The sequence below is a fragment of the Globicephala melas genome, chromosome 14 (assembly GCF_963455315.2).
Source record: "Globicephala melas chromosome 14, mGloMel1.2, whole genome shotgun sequence".
NCBI lineage: Eukaryota > Metazoa > Chordata > Mammalia > Artiodactyla > Delphinidae > Globicephala > Globicephala melas.
This window is the reverse complement of record NC_083327.1, coordinates 10,179,010-10,198,007: the sequence shown is the minus strand read 5'-3', so window position 1 is coordinate 10,198,007 and position 18,998 is coordinate 10,179,010. Positions and strand designations below refer to the sequence as shown.

At 41.6% G+C, this 18,998-nt stretch overlaps 1 protein-coding gene across 3 annotated transcripts in view; it reads right to left on the bottom strand.

Moving 5' to 3' along the window:
* The window catches only part of CD109 (CD109 molecule), a 135,328-nt gene that overhangs the window by 112,590 nt on the left and 3,740 nt on the right, over positions 1–18,998 (bottom strand). For 2 of the 3 annotated variants that reach the window (XM_030859307.2, XM_060283391.1), the window contains exons 1-2: positions 1,849–2,053; positions 376–548 (exon numbers count right to left, since the gene is read on the bottom strand). In XM_030859307.2, the coding sequence (XP_030715167.2) occupies positions 376–548; positions 1,849–1,922 (247 nt within the window). In that variant the 5' untranslated portion in view covers positions 1,923–2,053. Of the gene's footprint in view, positions 1–375; positions 549–1,848; positions 2,054–18,998 lie in introns of those variants that run through there. The other variant, XM_060283392.1, reaches the window with a different exon arrangement.

Genomic DNA, 18,998 nt, shown 5'->3' with positions numbered 1-18,998 from the left:
CACACTGTCCTACGTGCCCAGCCTCCTGTGCAGCTAAACGTGGCCATCAGAGGAGGGAGGAATGATATGAGCCACGTCCAGGCCTGGCCCATAAAGACCTCCCACAGGAGACACTCCACGCTCTTCCCCTTCAGATTGGAAGCCACGTACTGGTGACGACAGAGCCACAAAGGGGAAGGAACCTGGGCCTCACAATCTCTACCTGGAAGAGCATCCCAGGAACATCATTTTGGACTCCACATGAGTAAGAAATAAAAGGGTATTGTGTAAGCCACTGAAAATGGGGGGCTTCTCCACTACATCACATAGCACGTGGCTTTATTAACATACTCCAATTATTACTGCAGATGAGTTAAGACTCTGCTGTTATCTTACCTTTTTCAAAGACTCCTTCTGCTTCCAGGACAGAGACGGCAAGGTTCGCGGCTATCTTGACCAGCTCCGCCTTCACAGTGACCTGTGAGGGGCTGTGTTCCAGAAGCTCCACCCCAATGGTCACATTTCCCCCAGGTCTGATGATCCCAGGGGCTGTCACCAGAAACTTGGGCCTAAAGAGTTCCCAACAACAAGGGAAAAACAAAGTTTCTTACCCTCACATCTCCATTCTTTTGAGATCCTCAAATTTCATAGGCTCCCTATACTGTGCCAGTTGTAACTGTTCCAATTAATATTGCCTCACTGCTCCATTTAGCAACTGCACTGAAATGCTATTGAAACAACAATAATCCCCATAAATCCATTTTTTATCCAGTTTTATTGAGATATAATTGATTTGACTTTCATGCATCATGAGATGATTATCACAATAAGTTTAGTGAACATTCAACATCTCATATAGATCCAAAATTAAAGAAATAGAAAAAATACATATTTTTCCTTGTGGTCAGAACTCTAAGGATTTACTCTCTTCATAACTTTCATATATAACATACAGCAGTGTTCATTATATTTATCATGTTTTATTGATACATTCCCATAAATCAATTTTAATGCGGTAATCCATGCACTGTTAGAGGACCGGCCTGTGTTATTATTTCCATTTTATAAACCACAAATAGCACAGGATGGCTTACACTGGGACACGCAGAAGTTATTGGCAAAGTATCAATACTAGCCTCTAAACTTCTCCTTTACAGAAGACATCATCCCAGCGTAATTTTTTGTTCTTGGCTTAAAGACACACACACACATACACACACACACACACACACACACACACACACACACGGATTTTGCTTGTTTCTTATTGAAACCTTTATGTTTGGGCATCTACCCAAGAAAACATCATCTAATCAACACCACTGATTAAAATATACCATCTGAAATTAAACTATCAGTGCTGACATTTCCAGGTAGAGCAGAGCATAAAAATCGCTGAAACAGCACTTTCCCTGCCCAAGCTAGGGATTAGGGCTCAAGGGCAAAAACCTCTGGGGGGAAGCGAGGGAGTGCTTTCCACTACCTAGGTGTCTCACTCGTTATCTTCCCACGATGTCTGCACCTAAACCCATACTTCAGCTTCCTCGGTCACACCTTGTCATTGCCAAAGTTGAGGCATCTTGTTTAGAAAAATATATATATATATATGTCTTTAAAAGAAGAAGGCACATTATTTGGGAGCTAAAAGTTGAGAAGAACGCAGAGGCAACGTGGACTAAAAATAAAATGCTGTCTTTAGAAAGCAGTTACGGCCAGAGGCGCTTAAACAACCTCGCGGGTGGAGAGAGCAACTGTCCCGCGAAGAACCGAGGGGAAGCGATGCATGATCAAATCTCCAGGCCGGGGTCCGGCTGGGGATCGCCGCCGCCCCGCGCCCGCCGCCCCGCGCCCGCCGTCCCGCGCTCCTACCGGGGGGCGGCGGCCAGCGCCGCGCTCCACACGCAGAAGAGGCGGGCGGCGGTCCCGAGCCGCGGGCCCCGCATCTCGGCGGCGTCTGCCCGGCGACCGCGGGCTCCGGAGGAAATTCGCGGGCAGCGCGGGGTGTGGCCTTCCACCTCCTCCCGGATCTCCCCGACTCCAGGCTTAGCAGTTTGCACTGGGCGCGCCTGCGAGCGGAGCGAGGGCTCTACATTGAGCCGGGACGCGGCGGCTCCACCCCTCCCGCCGCATCGCAATGGCGCTGCTCGGCGCCCCGGGCCGCACCGCAAACCCCGGGCGGCAGCCCTGCTGCCCTGGCCACCCGGTTCCTCGGGCTGTTTATGCTAGCGCTGTACCGCCCGTGCCCGGGGTGCATGAACAGGCCCATCCTTGTACGGAGACGTTCATAGCAACCTTGTGAGGTGGAAAAAAATCAATCATTGTCGTCCAGACGATGAGTCAGAATTTTAGAGAAACGGCAAACACGCACACACACACGCCAAACAGGGGTGTATTTTCTGGTAGTTGTTCAATATATACGAATGAATAGGCACAAGAGAAAAACTTCTTTCCCTTGAAACAAAAACTCACGTATATCGTTTACCTCTCCAGGAAAAATGTGGTTTCTCCGTTTAAAAAAAGAAAAGGAATGGGCTTCCCTGGTGGCGCAGTGGTTGAGAGTCTGCCTGCCGATGCAGGGGACACGGGTTCGTGCTCCGGTCCGCGAAGAGCCCACGTGCCGCGGAGCGGCTAGGCCCGTGAGCCACGGCCACTGAGCCTACGCGTCCGGAGCCTGTGCTCCGCAACGGGAGAAGCCGCAACAGTGAGAGGCCCGCGTACCGTAAAAAAAGAAAAAAAGAAGAGGAAGAAAATTCTGGCACATGCGGAAGTTAGGTGTTGCTCCTCAGAACTCTGAGAAACAACTGTCGGGGGAGATGCTTTATACTGTGGGCTATCGCTAAGCACTTCGGCTACAGAAGATATTCATTAGCACTGTGAAGCCTGGAGCAATTTGTGTAAACACGTTAGAATTCGGGTGGCTCTCCTATCCTTAGGAAGACCAGTGGCCCAGGGTGCCCAGCAGTTGCTGAGCTCCAGCTCCTGCGTCCTGGCTTGTCTGTAGCTCCTTCCCCACTGCTTGGTGCTGTCACCATGTTCAGATGACTCAGGTTTCACCATGGCTACACCATAAAAGCAGGGAACTGCCAGCAACTGTTGGAAAACAGGCACATTCAGTCCCTAACAACTTAAAGTTTCTAATTCATGGAGAAAAGTTTTGGATGGTCACATTTTAATACGGGACAAAATGCAAAAAGAAAAGAGGTCAGCCAAGGGTGTCTCCTCACAAAGCTATGTGCTAAATAAGGGGGAAAGTAGCACCTAGACCAACTGTGGTTTTGGAGTCCAGGAACTCGCTTTCCTCCCTTTCCTGTTCCACCCTTTTTCACCCTGCTGAACAGCTAGCAGACGTCCCTATGTCCTCCTGTCTCCTCCGCACTCCTATCTTTAGTGGCCGACTTCCTGTGCAGGCAGGGCTTGGGTAAAGTGAAAAGGGTCCAAGTGGGTCTTTGGGTACACATCCTGTGTCCCTGACACAGCTGTTACTGCCTGTCTGGTCTCCTCACCTCTGTTGTTCAGGGTCAAGTGTGGGCTCTGTCAAAGTCTAAATCAGTGCTTCTCCAACTCTAATGTGTATGAGAATCACAGTGAAGTGCAGATGCTGATTCAGCAGGTCCGGGATAGGGACTGAAATTCTGCCTCATTTCAACATACTGTGGGCCACAGAGGGTCTACAGGTAAACTCTCTCTTTGATGAGAAAAGGAAGTTGGAAACCTGGAGAAAATTCTTTCCAAGCTTCACTTCGTAAGATGGATCAATAAATTCAGGTTTATTCTAGAGGCAGGAAAATGCAAAAAGCACTCCAAAAGATTAGTTGATAATGTTGCATTCCAAGAAGTCTTCTAGAAAGGTTTAGAACCACCTAGTTGTTTCGTAAAATGACATCTGTGCAGATTTTAAATTGATGCAGCCTCCCTGTTTATGCCTTCCTTCTCGCAATACACAAGAAAAACTTAACCATGTAGATTTGCACAGAGATGAGGCACAGAGTAGCCACTCAGTAAAACTGCTTAAAAGGATTAATAAAAAAATCTTCTGGGCTTCCCTGGTGGCGCAGTGGTTCAGAGTCTGCCTGCCGATGCAGGGGACACGGGTTCGTGCCCCCGTCCGGGAGGATCCCACATGCCGCGGAGCGGCTGGGCCCGTGAGCCATGGCCGCTGAGCCTGCGCGTCCGGAGTCTGTGCTCCACAACGGGATAGACCACAACAGTGAGAGGCCCGTGTACCGCAAAAAAAAAAAAAAAAAAAAACTTCTTCCTAGATTTTTTTTTTTAAGTAAGAAAAACTTAAAGTTGTCTGATAGTAACAATAAGAGATGGGGTTACATAAATTATGGTATGCCTATGCAACAGAATACTGTGAAGCAATTTAAAATTATGTTCTTGAATTGGAGACTTTATTATTTTGTTTGTTTTGGAGACTATTTAATTATCTAAAGATAAATATTCCTGATGCTGTTGGGGGGAGTCTTTTATAAAACAGAATTTAAATGATTCCATTTTTATAAAAATAAATTGTGTTTCTGTATACATATACATCATAGATATATGCATTGAAGGAAAACTGGAAGGGTATTCAGCAAAATGTTATCAGTATGCAGGTAATTACCTGGATTTGCCAAGTTTTCTACAATGAACATATATATAATAATTTTTCTTTTAAAAAGAAAACAATAAAAATGATATTGTTTTAGCAAGTAGTCTTTAAGGGAGCATCTTAGAAACTCTTTGGAATAAAATTCATGAGTTTTGATACAAAAAAATTATATATGTTCCCCCTATGAAAACTGAATGGCCTTTGGCATAAGAACCCTACACTGTTCCCGTGTCCCTTCTGGACATGTCTTAGGGTGTGGTTCATTGAGAAAAGAGGAATCTATAGGAGATAGATCCTATGCGATTGTGGGAGCAGCCATTGACTCTGCACCTAGCGTTGAGTCTAAGTCACTCTAAGACAGCCAGGGCAGAAAAGCTACGTGTGGACCATAACAAGGAAGCATGAGGGCAAGAGACATGGAACCCATGTCTCTATTAACACCTCCAACTCGGACGTCATGGGCAACCTGCAGGAGAAGCCGGCTGCATATGCGCTTAGCCCAGCATTCAGAAAAGCTCAAGGAGGAGATCCCCTGAGAACTGGAGAGGCTACGAGACCCACTGCCGCCCCACACCCACAAGTCAACTAACACAGCAGCAGAAATCTGGGCTAGTGGCCAACGCCTAGAGCCCTGCACTGACCTTCAGAGAGTGAAAAATATGACTTCGGTTTCACTGCTGGCTTCCAAATTCATATAAAGTATCTCTTATGGCCAACACTAACTCATAACTATACAGGGAGGGGAGTTCTAGGAAATTTAGCTTCATCTTAGATAAGTCGGCACAGTACAAAGCTACCAAAGTCCATGCGTCATCAACTAGGCCTCTGTATATACCCCTTTTAACCATACTCAACGTCAACAAAAAACAGAAAAATCATGCTTTCCCCAACATGAGGCAATTATCCCTCATCTAACGGAAAACAAACTTACCCAGTCTGCAAAAGAGTATATAAAATCCCTCAAGTATCTTTGAACGTTATTCGTGCCTCTTTTCCACCCTCTGTTCTCAGATCAGTGAGGCTGGTTTTGGGAGAAGCATTGAGAGAAACATTACTTGCTGATTTAGAGCACAGTCCGTATCCTCAAGTCTGTTGTTTGATTTTTTACACATTCAAACTGTATAAAATTTCAGAAATATTATGTATGAAATGAACATCTACTTAAATTTATCATCTATTTGACACCTATTTAGACAGAGTCCTGCACAGAACACCAGAATCTTTTTTACCCAGAACAGAGGAGGAAACCCCTGTCCACTGGAAGACAAGGAATGATACTGAAATTAACTAGGAATAATAATAACAAGGCTTGTCCTTAACTTTCTGTATGAGTGTCCAAAATTTAAAATTAGAATTCTCTGTCCAACCAAATTATCAAACAAGAATGACAATAGAATTAAAATGTTTTCAGAAATGGAATGGCTCAGAAACTTTGCCTTCAACAAACTCTTTTTAGGAAGTTACTTTTGGAGGACGTATTTAGCAAACAAACGAAATAATCCAAGAAAAAGGAAGACATGAGATTCAGGAAAAAGTATATATAACCCCAGAGAGCAATGAAGACAGAAGTTCCAACAGGAAGAATTCCAGGAATAAGGCCTCAAGGGGAAAAAAGGACCTTAGTAGAAAAGATAAATGTAATGGAAAACTGGGGGAGAAAATTGAGACTATGGTAATATAAAATTGTGTAATGAAGGGAAGGAAATTTAGAAACTCTAGAGAAAAGAAAAATAAATAGATAAAAAAAGGGACTTCCTTGGTGGTGCAGTGGTTAAGAATCCGCCTGCCAATGCAGGGGACATGGGTTCGAGCTCTGGTCCGGGAAGATCCCACATGCTGCAGGGCAACTGAGCCCATGCGTCACAACTACTGAGCCTGGGCTCTAGAGCCCGCAAGCCACAACTACTGAGCCTGCGCTCTAGAGCCCGTGACCCACAACTACTGAGCTCGTGCGCCACAACTACTGAAGCCTGTGCGCCTAGAGCCCGTGCTACACAACAAGAGAAGCCACCGCAATGAGAAGCCCACGCACCACAACGAAGAGTAGCCCCCGCTCGCCACAACTAGAAAAAGCCTGCGGACAGCAACGAAGACCCAACGCAGCCAACAGTAAATAAATGAACAAATATTTTTTAAAATAGATAAAAATGGAAGTGTAACCATAATTCATTAGTTGGCTCTGTAGTGAACAATAATTATATAATGTTGACGTAAGCATGGTTTACTTATTTATAACTGATAGAATCAATCTCATTAAAGGGAAAGTATTCAACTCTATCCTGTCTTTCCTACATGAACTGTATCACTGGTAAGCAAACAGTAGGTACGGGGAAAGTTCTCTTTTTGGAAGTTTTCCAGCTAGTAAAATGTAAAATAAATGTTAGAATCAGAATAGCACCATATCACAACCCTTGGTGAATTAATAGATCTAGACCAGTGCTGTCCAATAGAACTTTCTGTAAGGATGGAAGTGTTCCATATCCACCCTGATACAGTAGCCATGGGCAACATGAGGCTGTTGAGTACTGGACATGTGGTCAGTACATCCAAGACACTGAATTTGTTATTATTTCATTTGAATTAACTTAAATTTAAATAGCAACATGTGACTACCATATTGGATTATGCAGACCGAAACAATGATCATAAAGGACTGCTAGGAAACATACAGATACTCTAAGTCTCCTTAGAGAAGAACCCAGAACCACCTAAAAGACTGAACCTGAATCTGATTCAAATTTGCAAGGAGGGCCTCCCTGGAGGCGCAGTGGTTGAGAGCCCGCCTGCCGATGCAGGGGACACGGGTTTGTGCCCCGGTCTGGGAAGATCCCACATGCCGCGGAGCGCGTCCGGAGCCTGTGCTCCGCAACAGGAGAGGCCACAACAGTGAGAGGCCCACATACTGCAAAATAAAAAATTAAAAAAATAAAAAAAATTGCAAGGAAATACAGTATAGGAAAAAAAATAAAAGGACAAAAAAATTGCAAGGAAATTAATAAATGCATATTAAATACCACAGGGATGTATTAGCAAAATCTAGACTGTGGAATACTTTATCAAACAATCAAATTTCTTCAACAACTAAATTGCAAGGAAAAATAAAGAGAATTGAAAGAAACTACAGGTATTTTTTCTTTAAATTGGGTTATAATTGCTTTACAATGTTGTGTTAGTTTCTGCTGTACAACGAAGTGAATCAGCTATATGTACACATATATCCCCTCACTCTTGGACCTCCGTCCCACCACACCCCCCACCCCACCCATCTAGGTCATCACAGAGGACCAAGCTGAGCTCCCTGTGCTATACAACTGGTCCCCACTAGATATCAATTTTACACATGGAAGTGTATATGTGTCAATCCTGATCTCCCAATTCATCCCAACCTCCCTTCAACCCCTGTATCTACACATCCATTTTCTACATCTCCATCTCTATTCCTGCCTTGCAAAAAGGTTCATCTCCACCATTTTTCTAGATTTCACATATATGCGTTAATATATGATATTTGTTTTCTTCTTTCTGACCTACTTCACTATGTATGAGAGACTCTGGGTCCACCCACATTTCTACAAATAACCCAATTTCTTTCCTTTTTATGGCTGAGTAATATTCCATTGTACATATGTGCCACATCTTCTTTATCCATTCATCTGTCGATGGACATTGAGGTCATTTCCATAACCTGGCTGTTGTAAATAGAGCTGCAATGAACATTGTAGTACATGTGTCTTTTTGAATTATGGTTTTCTCAGGGTATATGCCCACTAGTGGGATTGCTGGGTCATATGGTTGTTCTATTTTTAGTTTTTTAAGGAGACTCCATACTGTTCTCCACAGTGGCTGTATCAGTTTACATTCCCACAAACAGTGCAAGAGTGTTCCCTTAGCCCCACACCCTCTCCAGCTTTATTGTTTCTAGATTTTGTGATAATGGCCATTCTGACCAGTGTGAAATGATACCTCATTGTAGTTTTGATTTGCATTTCTCCAATAATTAGTGATGTTGAGCATCTTTTCATGTGCCTCTTGACCATATGTATGTCTTCTTTGGAGAAATGTCTATTTAGGTCTTCTGCCCATTTTTGGGTTGGGTTGTTTGTTTTTTGGATATTGGGCTACCTGAGCTGCTTGTATATTTTAGAGATTAATCCTTTGTCAGTTGCTTTGCTTTGTCAGTTTGCAAATATTTTCTCCCTTTCTGAGGGTTTTCTTTTCATCTTGTTTATGGTTTCCTTTGCTGTGCAAAAGCTTTTAAGTTTCATTAGGTCCCATTTGTTTATTTTTGTTTTTATTTCCATTACTCTAGGAGGTGGGTCAAAAAGGATCTTGCTGAAATTTATGTCATAGTGTGTTCTGCCTGTGTTTTCCTCTAAGAGTTTTATACTGTCTAGCCTTACATTTAGGTCTTTAATCCATTTTGAGTTTATTTTTTGTGTATGGTGTAAGGGAGTGTTCTAATTTCATTCTTTTACACGTAGCTATACAGTTTTCCCAGCACCACTTATTGAAGAGACAGTCTTTTCTCCATTTTATATTCTTGCCTCCTTTTTCATAGATTAGATGACCATAGATGTGTGGGTTTATCTCTGGGCTTTCTATCCTGTTCCGTTGATCTATATTTCTGTGTTAGTGCCGGTACCATACAATCTTGATTACTGTAGCTTTGTAGTACAGTATGAAGTCTGGGAGCCAGATTCCTCCAGCTCCATTTTTTCTTTCTCAAGATTGCTTTTGCTATTTGGGCTATTTTGTGTTTCCATACAAATTATAAAATTTTTGTTCTAATTCTGTGAAAAATGGCATTGGTAATTTGATAGGGATTGCGTTGAATCTGTAGATTGCTTTGGGTAGTATAATCATTTTCACAATATTTATTCTTCCAATCCAACAACACAGTATATCTCTCCATCTGATTGTGTCATCTTTGATTTCTTTCATGAGTGTTTTATAATTTTCTGAGTACAGGTCTTTTGACTCCTTAAGTAGGTTTATTCCTAGGTATTTTATTCCTTTTTTTGCAATTGTAAATGGTGTTTCCTTAATTTCTGTTTCTGATCTTTTGTTGTTAGTGTATAGGAATGCAAGAGATTTCTGTGCATTAATTTTGAATCCTGCAACTTTACCAGATTCATAGATTAGCTCTAGTAGTTTTCTGGTGGCATCTTTAAGATTTTCTACAAATAGTATCATGTCATCAGCAAACAGTTATGGTTTTACTTCTTCTTTTCCAATTTGTATTCCTTTTATTTCTTTTTCTTCTCTGCTTGCCGTGGCTAGGACTTCCAGAGCTATGTTGAATAATAGTGGAGAGAATGGACATCCTTGTCTAGTTCCTGATCTTAGAGGGAATGCTTTCAGTTTTTCACCATTGAGAATGATGTTAGCTGTTGGTCTGTCATATAAGGCCTTTATTTTGTTGAGGTAGGTTCCTTCTATGCCCACTTTCTGGAGAGGTTTTATCATAAATGGGTGTTGACTTTTGTCAAACTCTTTTTCTGCATCTTTTCAGATGATCATATGGATTTTATTCTTTAGTTTGTTAATATGGTGAATCACATTGATTGACTTGTGTATATACTGGGATAAATCCCACTTGATCATGGTGTATGATCCTTTTAATATGTTGTTGGATTCTGTTTGCTAGTATTTTGTTGAGGATTTTTGCATCTATATTTATCAATGATATTGGTCTGTAATTTTCTTTTGGGGGGATATCTTTGTCTGGTTTTGGTATCAGGGTGATGGTGGCCTCATAGAACAAGTTTGGGAGTGTTCCTCGATCTGCAGTTTTTTGGAAGAGTTTGAGAAGGGTAGGTGTTAGCATTTCTCTAAATGTTTGATAGAATTTGCCTGTGAAGCCATCTGGTCCTGGACTTTTGTTTGTTGGAAGATTTTTAATTACAGTTTCAATTTCATTATTTGTGGTTTGTCTGTTCATATTTTCTATTTCTTCCTGGTTCAATTTGCCCATTTCTTCCAGGTTGTCCATTTTATTGGCATATAGTTGTTTGTAGTAGTCTCTTATGATCCTTTGTATTTCTGTGGTGATGGTTGTAATTTCTCCTTTTTCATTTCTAATTTTATTGATTTGAATCCTCTCCATTTTTTCTTGATGAATCTGGCTAAAGGTTTATCAATTTTCTTTATCTTCTCAAAGAACTAACTTTTAATTGTATTGATCTTTGCTATTGTTTTCTTCATTTCTATTTCATTTATTTCTGTTCTGATCTTTATGACTTCTTTTCTTCCACTAACTTTGGGTTTCCATTGTTGTTCTTCTTCTTCTTTCTCTAGTTGCTTTAGGTATAATGTTAGATTGTTTAAGATTTTTCTTGTTTCTTGAGGTGAGATTGAATTGCTATAAACTTCCCTCTTAGAACTGCTTTTGCTGTGTCTCATAGGTTTTGGGTTGTTGTGTTTTCACTGTCATTTGTTTCTATGTATTTCTTTATTTCCTGTTTGATTTCTTGAGTGATTTCTTGGTTATTTAGTAGTGCACTGTTTAGCATCCATGTGTTTGTGTTTTTTACAGTTTTTTTTCCTGTAATGGATTTCTAATCTCATAGTGTTGTTGTTGGAGAAGTTGCTTGATATGATTTCAATTTTCTTAAATTTTCCAAGGCTTGATTTGTGACCCAGGATGTGATCTATCCAGGAGAATGTTCCGTGTGCACTTGAGAAAAAAAGTGTATTCTGCTGCTTTCAGGTGGAATGTCCTATAAATATCAATTAAGTCTACCTGGTCTATTGTGTCATTTAAAGCTTGTGTTTCCATATTTATTTTCTGTCTGGATGATCTGTCCATTGGTGTAAGTGGGATGTTAAAGTCCCCCACTATTATTGTATTACTGTCAATTTCCCCTTTTATGGCTGTTAGCATTTGCCTTATGTATTGAGGTGCTCCCATATTGGGTGCATAAATATTTATAATTGTTATTTCTTCTTCTTGGATTGATCCCTTGATCATTATGCAGTGTTCTTCCTTGTCTCTTGTGACATTCTTTATTTTAAAGTCTGTTTTATCTGATATGACTATTGCTACTCCAGATTTCTTATGATTTCCATTTGCATGGAACATCTTTTTCCACCCCCTCACTTTCAGTCTGTATGTGTCCCTAGGTCTGAAGTGGGTCTCTTGTAGACAGCATATATACAGGTCCTGTTTTTGTATCCATTCAGCCAGTCTGTGTCTTTTGGTTGGAGCATTTAATCCATTTACATTCAAGTTGATTATCAATATGTATGTTCCTGTTACCATTGTCTTAATTGTTTTGGGTTTGTTTTGTGGGTCTTTTTCTTCTCTCGTGTTTCCCACTGAGAGAAGTTCCTTTAGCATTTGTTGTAATGCTGGTTTGTGGTGCTGAATTCTCATATCTTTTGCTTGTCTGTAAAGCTTTTGATTTCTCCGTCAAATCTGAATGAGATCCTTGCTGGGTATAGTAATCCTGGTGGTAGGTTTTTCCCTTTCATCATTTTAAATATATCCTACCACTCCCTTCTAGCCTGCAGAGTTTTGCTGAAAAATCAGCTGATAACCTTATGGGGATTCCGCTGTGTGTTATTTTTTGCTTTTCCCTTGCTACTTTTAATATTTTTTCTTTGAATTTAATTTTTGTTAGTTTGGTTAATATGTGTCTCAGCATGTTTCTCCTTGGGTTTATCCCGTATGGGACTTTCTGTGCTTCCTGGACTTGGGTGGCTATTGCCTTTCCCATGTTAGAGAAGTTTTCGACCATAATCTCTTCAAATGTTTTCTCAGACCCTTTTTGTTTCTCTTCTTCCTCTGGGACCCCTATAATTTGAATGTTGGCTCATTTAATGTTGTCCCAGAGGTCTCTGACACAGTCCTCATTTATTTTCATTCCTTTTTCTTTATTCTGTTCCACGGCAGTGAATTCCACCATTCTGTCTTCCAGGTCACTTATCCGTTCTTCTGCCTTAGTTATTCTGCTACTGATTCCTTCTACTGTATTTTTCATTTCAGTTATTGTGTTGTTCATCACTGGTTGTTTGTTCTTTAGTTCTTCTGGGTCTTTGTTAAACATTTCTTGTATTTTCTCAATCTGTGCCTCCATTTGATTTCCAAGATTTTTGATCATCTTTACTATCATTACTCTGAATTCTTTTTCTGGTAGGTTGCATAGTTCCTCTTCATTTATTTAGTCCTTTTGGTTTTTACCTTGCTCCTTCATCTCTACCATATATTTTGTCATCTAATTTTTTTTGATGGGTGGAGTTGTGTTCCTGTCTCACTGCTTGTTTGGCCGAAGGCGTCCAGCACTAGAATTTGCAGGCAGTTGGGTGGAGTCGGGTCTTGATGCAGAGACGAGGAGAGCTCACACATTAATATTCCCTGGGGCCTGAAGTTCTCTGCTAGTCCAGTGGCTTGGACTAGGCGTTCCCACCACAGGAGCTCAGGCCTCATCCCCAGCCTTTCTTTCTTTTCCTTTGTGCTTAGTGTAGTTTCACTTGTTCACAGGGTACTGCGTGCAGAGGCCTTGACTCCGGCACTTGAGACCAGAGTTCCTGGTGAGACATGGCTATACCAACACTGCAGCGGGGGGACCGTGTCTGAAACCAAAGGTTTAAAGAGACTTAAAAGACAACAATTAGTAGCAATGTATGAATATATTTGGCTCCTGATCCAAACAGAACCCTGGATTGTTCCATTTCTAAACAGTTGAAATTGTGCATACTGATTGGGTGTTTGATGATATTAAAGAATTTTTATTAATTCTTTAGGCTGGAGTTATACTTTCTGAAAGGGTTTTTATCTTTTAGACATACATACTGAAATAATTGTGGGTGAAATTTATGATGTCTGGGATTTGCTTCAAAACAATACAGGAGGGGTTTCCCTGGTGGTGCAGTGGTTGGGAGCCCCCCTGCCGATGCAGGGGACACGGGTTCGTGCCCCGGTCTGGGAAGATCCCACATGCTGCGGAGCGGCTGGGCCCGTGAGCCATGGCCGTTAAGCCTGCGCGTCCAGAGCCTGTGCTCCACAACGGGAGAGGCCACAGCAGTGAGAGGCCCGCGTACCGCAAAAAAAAAAATAATAATACAGGAACCAATTCAGACCCATTAGGATAGCTATTATCAAATAAATAAATAAATAAACCACAGAAAATAATAAGCATTAGAAAGGGTGTGGAGAAATTGAAACTCTTGTGTATTGCTGGTAGGAATGTTAAATGGTGCAGCCATGGTGAAAAGCTGCATGGCAGTTCCTCAAAAAATTAAACATAGAATTACCATATGATTCAGCAATTCCACTTTTGGGTACACACCCAAAACAACTGAAAGCACGGACTCAAACATGTATTTGTACACCCTTGTTTGTAGAAACCTTATTCATAATAGCCGAAAGGGGGACGCCATGTAAGTGTTCCTTGATGAATTAATGGATGGACAAAATGTGACATATTTGTACAACTGGGATATTATTCAGAAAGGAAATTCTGACATGTGCTGCAACATGTTTGAACCTTGGCAGCATTATGCTAAGTGGAATAAACAAGTCACAACAGGACAAATATTGTGTGATTCCATTTATCTGAGGTACCCAGAGTAGTCAAATTCATAGAGATAGAAAGTACATTTTACTGGTGGTTGCCAGGGGCTGGGGAGAGCGGGGCATGGAGATTGATTGTTTAATGGGTAGGGAGTTTCAGTTTGAGAAGATTCAAAATTTCTAGAGATGGATGGTGGTGATGGTTACACAACAGTATGAAAGTATTTAATGCCACAGGACTGTACACTTAAAAGTGGTTAAAGTGGCAAATTTTATGTTATGTATATTTTACTATAAATAATAATAAAATTCAACACCCATTTATGATAAAAACTCTCCACAGAGTGGGCTTAGAGGGAACCTACCTCAACATAATAAAGGCCATATACAGCAAACATCATTCTCAATGCTGAAAAACTGAAAGCATTTCCTCTAAGATCAGGAACAAGATAAGGATGTCCACTCTCACCGCTATTATTCAACATAGTTTTGGAAGTCCTAGCCACGGCAATCAGAGAAGAAAATGAAATAAAAGGAATACAAATTGGAAAAGAAGAAGTAAAACCGTAACTGTTTGCTGATGACTTGATACTACACGTAGAAAATCTTAAAGGTGCCACCAGAAAACTACTAGAACTAATCTATGAATTTGGTAAGGTTTCAGGATACCCTTCAAGTTTTCCTTCAGGATACAAAATTAATGCACAGAAATCTCTTGCATTCCTATACACTAACAACAAAAGATCAGAAAGAGAAATTAAGGAAACAACCCCATTTACCATCGCAACAAAAAGAATAAAATACCTAGGAATAAACCTACCTAAGGAGGCAAAAGACCTGTACTCAGAAAACTATAAAATACTGGTGAAAGAAATCAAAGATGACATAAACAGTTAGAGAGATATACCACGCTCCTGGATTGGAAGAATCAATATTATGGAAATGAGGTATCACCTCACACTGGTCAGAATAGCCATCATCCAAAAATCTAGAAACAATAAATGCTGGAGAGAGTGTAAAGAAAAGGGAACCCTCTCACACTGTTGGTGGGAATGTAAGTTGATACAGCCACTGTGGAGAACAGTATGCTGTTACCTTAAAAAACCTAAAATAGAGCTACCATATGACCCAGCAATCCCACTACTGGGCATATACCCTGAGAAAACCATAATTCAAAAAGATACATGTACCACAATGTTCATTGCAGCACTGTTTACAATAACCAGGACATGGAAGCAACCTAAATGTCCATCGACAGATGAATGGATAAAGAAGATGTGGCACATATATACAATGGAATATTACTCAGCCATAAAGAGGAACGAAATTGAGTCATGTGTAATGAGGTGGATGGACCTAGAGTCTGTCATACAGAGTGAAGTAAGTCAGAAAGAAAAAACAAATATCGTATGTTAACACATATATGGAATCTAAAAGAACTGTACTGATGAACCTAGTGACAGGGCAGGAATAAGACGCAGACGTAGAGGACAGACTTGAGGACACAGGGGAGGAAGGGGAAGCTGGGACAAAGTGAGAGAGTAGCATTAACATATACACACTCCCAAATGTGAAATGGTTGGCTAGTGGGGCAGCTGCTGCATAGCACAGGGAGATCAGCTCGGTGCTTTGTGACCACCTAGAGGGGTGGGATAGGGAGGGTGGGAGGGAGGCTCAAGAGGGAGAGGATATGGGGATATATGTATGCATATAGCTGATTCACTTTGTTGTACAGCGGAAACTAACACAACATTGTAAAGCAATTATACTCCAATAAAGATGTGAAAAAAATTTTTAAATAATAAATTGCATTATCTAATGCATTACTGACGGTATAAAAAATACAATTAAGTTTTGTATGTTGATCTTGGATTCACCAACACTGCAAAACTCTTACTAGTTCCAAGAGTTTTCTGGAGAATCTCTTGAATTTTCTATTAAAATTTGTTCCCCCTACACCTGAAACTAACACAACATGGTAAATCAACTATATTTCAATAAAACAAAGTATTTTTAAGTTGGCCCTCCATATCTGCAAGTTCTGCACCCACATATTCAACAAACCACAGATTGAAAATACTGGAAAAAAATTTTCCAGAAAGTTCCAAAATACAAAACATGAATTTGCCAGGAACTGGCAACTACTTAATAGGAAGTACATTGTATTTACAGCTATGTACATAATATTTACATTGTATTGGGTATTGTAAGTAACCTAGAAGTGATTTAATGTATATAAGGGCGGATGTACATAGGTTATATGCAAATACTATGCCATTTTATATAAGGACATCCCCAGATTTTGATATGGGGGTGCCTGGAACCAATCCCCAATGGAACTGAGGGACAATTATAATTAGTTTCCATCAAGCAACCACAGGGACATGAAAAAGTAGAGTTTAACTGACTTGATGGTGACAGCATCAGAGCCTTGAAACAGGTTTAGAATAGTATTGGCAAGAAGTTCAGGTGCTAGTAGTAGAGCCTAATCAGTAACGTGGTGATAGGACTAACAAGGCAGAGCTGGAATTCTGAGCAAGGATACAAGCTGGAACACCCCAGGGGACGTGCTAGCACTAGAGCCACATGTAGGGTCTGAAAATGGAGCTGAGGTGGAGTGGGGAAGGTAGCACGGGGTCTGGAGTAACTCAGGCATCAGAGGCAGTAACTGAACCAGACAAAAACATCACTCCCGTGGAGGTCATGTAATGCAGACAGGTTTGAGCAAAAACTAGATTTTGTCAAATCTGAAGAAACATGGGGACAAAGTTGCTTTGTTTTGGTTGAGACACTGAGCACCAGTAGGCACTACCACTTCAGAGCAGGAAAGAGTACAGTGAGAGAGAAAAGACCTGGATCCCCACCAGCGATGGAGCCCTGAAAGCCAATTTAGACTGAAACTTTTTGACTTCTCATAACCACTGAAAAAGGAGGTAATTTTGTCAAGTTATGTCTCTCCAGGAACTGTAGTTAATAAACCCTTCTTTTTGTAAATTCCCATCACCACTTCTGGGTTCTTTGGTGTTTTTTGTTGTTGTTTGTTTATAAATTTATTTATTTATTTTGACAGCGTTGGGTCTTCGTTGCTGCGCGCGGGCTTTCTCTAGTTGCAGCGAGCGGGGGCTACTCTTCGTTGCGGTGCGCAGGCTTCTCACTGCGGTGGCTTCTCTTTGTTGCGGAGCACGGGCTCTAGGCGTGCGGGCTTCAGTAGTTGTGGCGCGTGGGCTCAGTAGTTGTGGCTCACGGGCTCTAGAGCACAGGCTCAGTAGTTGTGTCACATGGGCTTAGTTGCTCCGTGGCATGTGGGATCTTCCCGGACCAGGGCTCGAACCCTTGTCCCCTGCATTGGCAGGCAGATTCTTAACCACTGCACCACCAAGGAAATCCTCTTTGGTGTTTTTTGTTTTTGTTTTTGTTTTGTTTTGTTTTTTGCGGTACGCGGGCCCCTCACTGTTGTGGCCTCTCCCGTTGTGGAGCACAGGCTCTGGACGCGCAGGCTCAGCGGCCATGGCTCACGGGCCCAGCCGCTCTGTGGCATGTGGGATATTCCCGGACCGGGGCACGAACCCGTGTCTCCTGCATCGGCAGGTGGACTCTGAACCACTGCGCCACCAAGGAAGCCCTCTTTGGTGTTTTTTAAATTTTCTTTACAGGACTCAAAATTTTAGAGTGTGACCCCTCTGAGTTCTAGATGTCTATTTAAGAGGGCCCTAGGGTCACATCACGATAGTATGGAAATAACTCTTTTACCTGGAATAGGATGCTTAGTCTTTTGTGTTTGAAGGCCTAAAAGCAGAAATGAGGAGGAATGGTAATTGGGGTGATAGGTCCATAAGGCGACAGAGGCTCGAATTCATCCAGCTTGCATTCTGAATCCAGGAAAAGCCTACTTGCCCCTCTGGCCAGAGAAGAAGCCAGACAGACATTGAGTACTGTCCAGTTTCCCAGGGCGATGTCATTCTGCATCAGCCTGCCACCTAATGGTCATAACAATTGATGCAACGTGTTACTGGTATCACCACATGATCTGAATAGTATGACCTCATCTTTTTCTGTGCCTCAGACTAAATGCTTTCTGGGTCAAACCGAGGAGGCGAGGAAAGTAAACGTTCCTGTTACAAAGTGACAATGGCAAAAAAATTACTGATAAAAATTCTTATGCAAAGATAAGAAATGTAATTCTTATATTTGTTATAATTAGGAGTGTACCTAAGACAAGTGTTTCAATGTCACTTGCTTAAACTTCATAGAAATGGGCCATCAAAAGCCTCAGCTTGGGGCTTCCCTGGTGGCGCAGTGGTTGAGAGTCTGCCTGCCGATGCAGGGGACATGGGTTCGTGCCCCGGTCCGGGAAGAACCCACATGCCGCGGAGTGGCTGGGCCCGTGAGCCATGGCCGCTAAGCCTGCGCGTCCGGAGCCTGTGCTGCGCAACAGGAGAGGCCACAACAGTGAGAGGACCGCATACCGCAAAAAAAAAAAAAAAGAGTGGAAGAGGAAAATGCACATTAAGGGGGCGTCTCTCCTCTCCATGATCTAAGGGGGAAAGAAAGGAAGCAACTAAATATTCCTGGGACACTACAATGCTCCAGGAATGTTGCCATCTTGTATGTTACTTAAACTTTGAATAAAAACTTGTGAATTGGTCAAGATCCCCTACACCTTACCATCTATATCCTTGAGTAAATTGCTTACATCTCCAAGCCTCAAGATCCTTGTCTGTCAAGTGGATATAATACCTTGGAGGGGGGCCATAAGGATTAAATGAGAAAAAGAACCTAGCATAGAATAAACTGTAGTAGCTATAAAATTGAAGACAGCTGTTAATCCCATTCTACAGGGGATAAAAATATCAGTTGTAAATTATTGTAAGCTCACTACAACTTTTTAAAAATGCCAAGAAGAATACATCA